General features: G+C 38.4%; 1 protein-coding gene across 1 annotated transcript; it reads left to right on the top strand.

Moving 5' to 3' along the window:
- The first annotated feature begins 724 nt into the window (after positions 1–724).
- LOC138884238 (uncharacterized) lies at positions 725–1,366 on the top strand. Its single transcript, XM_070165313.1, has one exon. The coding sequence runs from the start codon at positions 725–727 to the stop codon at positions 1,364–1,366; it is 642 nt and encodes a 213-aa protein (XP_070021414.1).
- Positions 1,367–4,529: the final 3,163 nt, after the last annotated feature.

A 4,529-nucleotide genomic window follows, 5' to 3' on the forward strand; every position in this document is an offset into this window, starting at 1 on the left:
AATGTTGTTCCATCGAAAAATACACAGCTGTTGAAAAATGAACTTGAAGAAAAAGATGTTGAACTTATCAATCAGGAAAATGATGTTGAATTTACCAATCAGGCATACGATGTTGTGACATCAAAAGAAGCAATAGAAGCACATGACCAAGTTGGTCACGCAGAACTTAAAGGTAGAGACATGGATGAGGAATACACTTCACAAAATTTCATTAATGTTGCCAAGTAGGGTGATCTGTCACCAAGGCTTATTGATAGAGTAAAATCTAAAACAAAGGGAAAAAAGAAACAGTCAAAACAGACATCTACTGTCCCAGCCAATGGAGTACAAACAAGAAGAACACTGTCCAAACCCAAAATCATTTAATGGATGCAATTATATGGAATATCAGGTCAGTAAATACAATGCAAGCATTTGAAAGATTGGTTACAATGCACAGAAAACATCACTTTGAGTTCATAGGAATCCTTGAGACTATGCAACAGTAAAACAAAATGGAGAGGTATAGAGCAAGAATTGGGTTGGCACAGGCTGTGGTGAATGTATCAAACAAGATTTGGGCTTTTATTGATGAAATATTTGAGGTTACTATTTGAATAACATGACTCAACAACTGACTTTGAGATGAACGAACACTGAAACGCATGTTGAGCTCATCCTTACTCTAGTTTATGCCAAATGTGATCGCATTGAAAGAATTGAACTATGGGATACTTTGTATGCAATGGCATCAGATATGACAGTACCATGGCTAGTTGGAGGCGACTTTAATATGATATGGGATGAGGAAGAAAAATTTGGAGGCTTACCAGTTTCTCTCATTGAAGTAGATGACTTTAGGCACTGCATCAATACCTGCAACTTGACAGACTTGGGATTTAAAGGAATCATATTTACATGGTGGAATGGAAGATCAGAGGAAGACTATATTTTTAAAAGATTGGATAGATGTTTGGGCAATCATGAATTGCAACAGACTTTTCCTGGATTGGAGGTAACTCACCTGTCCAAAATTGGGTCTGATCATTGCCCAATGCTGCTGAAATGTGATATAGAAACTCCTCCAATTAAAAAGTCATTCAGATTTCTTAACTTCTGGACTAAGCATGAAACCTTCAAAGATTTAGTAAAGGAGAATTGGAATGCTGATTTTAGTGCTAACCCTTTCTGCATTTTTAACTACAAGTTAAAGAATCTTAAGGAAGCACTATCTATCTGGAGCAGAGCTACATATGGGGATATATTCCAGAAGATTTCAAGCCTTGAGGAGGTAGTCCTGGTTCATGAAAAACATTTTGAAGTCAATCCTACACAGATGAATTTACAAAGATTACAACAGGTACAAGCTGATAATATCTTGCATTAGAGGAAGAATTTTGGAGACAAAAAGCTGGCATGTTATGGTTCAAAGATGGCGATAGAAACACTAAATTCTTCCATGCTCAAGTTAATGGGAGAAGGAAGAGACTGAAATTATCAAGGATCCAGAATAGCCTTGGTAACTGGATTGAAGAAGATCACTTAATAGCAGAAGAAGCAATAAGTTTCTACAAGGATCAATTTACTGAGAGTGCAGTCCCAAAAGATTTTGATATTCTAAATCATGTGCCTTCAATGGTAGATAGGGATCAGCATGAAAGATTGATGGTATTGCCTTCCAATGAAAAATTGAAGAGAGCAGTTATGGGGTTGAATGAGGACTCAGCTGGTGGACCGGATGGTTTCACTGGAGCATTTTACCAAACATGCTGGGAAATTATTGAAGAAGATGTTGTCCAAATGGTCAAGGCTTTCTTTTGCGGTCAGCGGCTGCCAAAGAGTGTTACGCACACAAACCTAATTTTATTACCAAAGAAAAAAGAAGTTATGACCTTTGCAGACATGAGACCAATCAGTCTTAGTAACTTTGTTAACAAGATTTTCTCTAGGGTTATTCATGAGAGGTTGGTTGAATTACCACCAAACATAATCTCAGAGGAACAGACGGGTTTTATGAAGGGCAGGAGCATAGTTGAGAACGTACTATTAACTCAAGAAATCATTACGGATATCAGGTTGAGAACAAAAGCAGGTCCTAACATTGTGATTAAGCTTGATATGGAAAAAGCTTACGACAGGCTATCATGGCTATTCCTGACCAAAATAGTAAGGAAAATGGGATTTCCTGAAGCTTTTATTGGCTTGATCTTTGATTTGATTGGGAATAATTGGTACTCTGTGCTTATAAATGGTCAGCCTAATGGTTTCTTTAAATCATCGAGGGGATTTAAACAGGGTGACCCTTTGTCACCAACTCTATTTATTCTAGCAGCAGAAGCACTTTCGTGGGGTTTGAATTCACTACACACTAACCTGTATTTCTGTGGATTTGGAAAGCCAAAATGGAGCCCAAAAATAAATCATCTATCATACGCTGATGATACAATCATTTTTTGCTCATCTGATGAAACATCGTTGAGACTTGTCATGGAGGTTCTGCAAGCTTATGAATCATCATCTGGTCAACTGGCGAACAAAACCAAGTCAGCCACATACATGCATCATTTAACGGATAATGAGGTGATTAACAAGGTGGAAAGGATTACAGGTATACAAAGACAAGGTTTCCCTATGACCTATCTTGGATGTCCTATATTTTATGCAAGAAGAAAGGGAGACTATTACCAAGGATTAATCACTAAGGTTATGGACAAACTACAGTCATGGAAAGGCAAACTTCTGTCTGTAGGAGGCAGAGCTGTTTTAATCGCAAATGTCCTGCAGAGTATCCCAATTCATATGTTGTCAGTAGTCAATCCTCCAAATTATGTGATCAACAAATTACATAACATTTTTGCCAACTTTTTGTGGAGCAGCAATGTCGGAGGAAGCACTAGATACTGGGCGTCTTGGACTAACCTGTGTATGCTTTTTGACGAGGGAGGCATAGGTTTCAGGTCCCTGTATGACATATCGAAGGCTCTTTTCTACAAATTGTGGTGGAATTTCAGGACTAAGCCCACTTTATGGAGTGCATTTATTTGTCAAAAGTACTGCAAGAAACTAAATGCAGTAATTGTACCTTGGAAATGTGGATCACGAGTGTGGAGAAAAATGCTAGAATGTAGGGATTTGATTGAGCATCAAATCTACTGGAAACTGAGAATGGGATCAGCTCAATTCTGGTTCGATAATTGGACTGAGATGGGAGCCTTATATTTTCAGGTGCCTACAGAGTTTGGTATCGATGAGGATATTCATAATGTCAACGATCTGGTTGAAAATGGTATGTGGAATGTGGATAAAAGTTTTGAGAGCCTACCTGAAGATTTGGCAAACCACATTGTGCAGAATATTAGACCACCAACTGATCACAGTTAGATACTCCTTTCTGGATGCTTGAAACAAGGGGACATTTTACAGTAAAATCTGCATGGAATTACCTGAGAAGAAGGGACAACCCAAAATTAGCTTACAAGATGATATGGGTAAAAGGTTTACCTTTCAAGATATCATTTTTCCTGTGGAAGGTGTGGAAAGCAAAATTGCCACTTGATGATTTATTGCGTAAAATAGGATACTCCATGCCATCTAAATGTTGGTGCTGCGCTGATCCTAAAGAGGAGTCTTTAGTACATTTGTTTTTCACATCAAATGCAGCTAGAAGTGTTTGGAGTTACTTCCTGAGGAGAGCAGGAATTGCATTAGATGGGTTGTCATTACATCAAGCAATTACAAAGTGTTGGACAACACCAGTAGTACCAAGATTGAAGCCAGTTTTACAAGCTTTACCTGCATGCATTGTATGGGAACTTTGGAAGAGGAGAAACAGTTTGAAATATGGAGAAGCAGTATCAGTGAGCAGAGTTATTTACCAGGTGTCATCTACTTTGCAAGCACTAGTCCAAATGAAAAAGCCAAGACTACATGTGCCTCACAAGTGGCTGGACTTACTGACAATGATGGAGCAATACACACCTCGAATGAAATATGATAAAGTGTTATGGGAATTTCCTTCAAGAGGATGGATCAAAGTGAATACGGATGGAGCATGTAGAGGGAACCCAGGGAGGAGTTCAATTGGTTTCTGCATAAGGGATGAGGCAGGTGATTTGATATATGCAGAAGGAAGAGAGATTTCTGAAGGAACCAATAATGAATCAGAAGTGGTAGCTATTGTGGAGGCTTTGAGGATGTGCAAAATTTTTAATTATGGCTGGATATGGCTGCAGACAGATTCTCTGCTATTAAAGAACATTATAGAGGAATCATGGAAGCCTCCATGGTATATTACTGAACATGTAGAGGAAATTTTAAGATTGAAGGAACAAAGTAATATCAAGGTCACACACATTTTCAGAGAAGGGAATACATTAGCAGACCATCTTGCCAATTACGCCCTCGATGAAGGAAATACTGAGTGCCATGGTTTCTGGGATCTGAACTCAAAGGAAGGAGGATTATTAACGAAGATAAGATGCAATGTCCTTACATAAGAGTGAAAGTTGCAAGGAACTAGGAGGAAAAGAGGATTCGATTCAATACCATAC

This window comes from Nicotiana sylvestris, chromosome 2 (assembly GCF_000393655.2).
Source record: "Nicotiana sylvestris chromosome 2, ASM39365v2, whole genome shotgun sequence".
Classification (NCBI taxonomy): domain Eukaryota; kingdom Viridiplantae; phylum Streptophyta; class Magnoliopsida; order Solanales; family Solanaceae; genus Nicotiana; species Nicotiana sylvestris.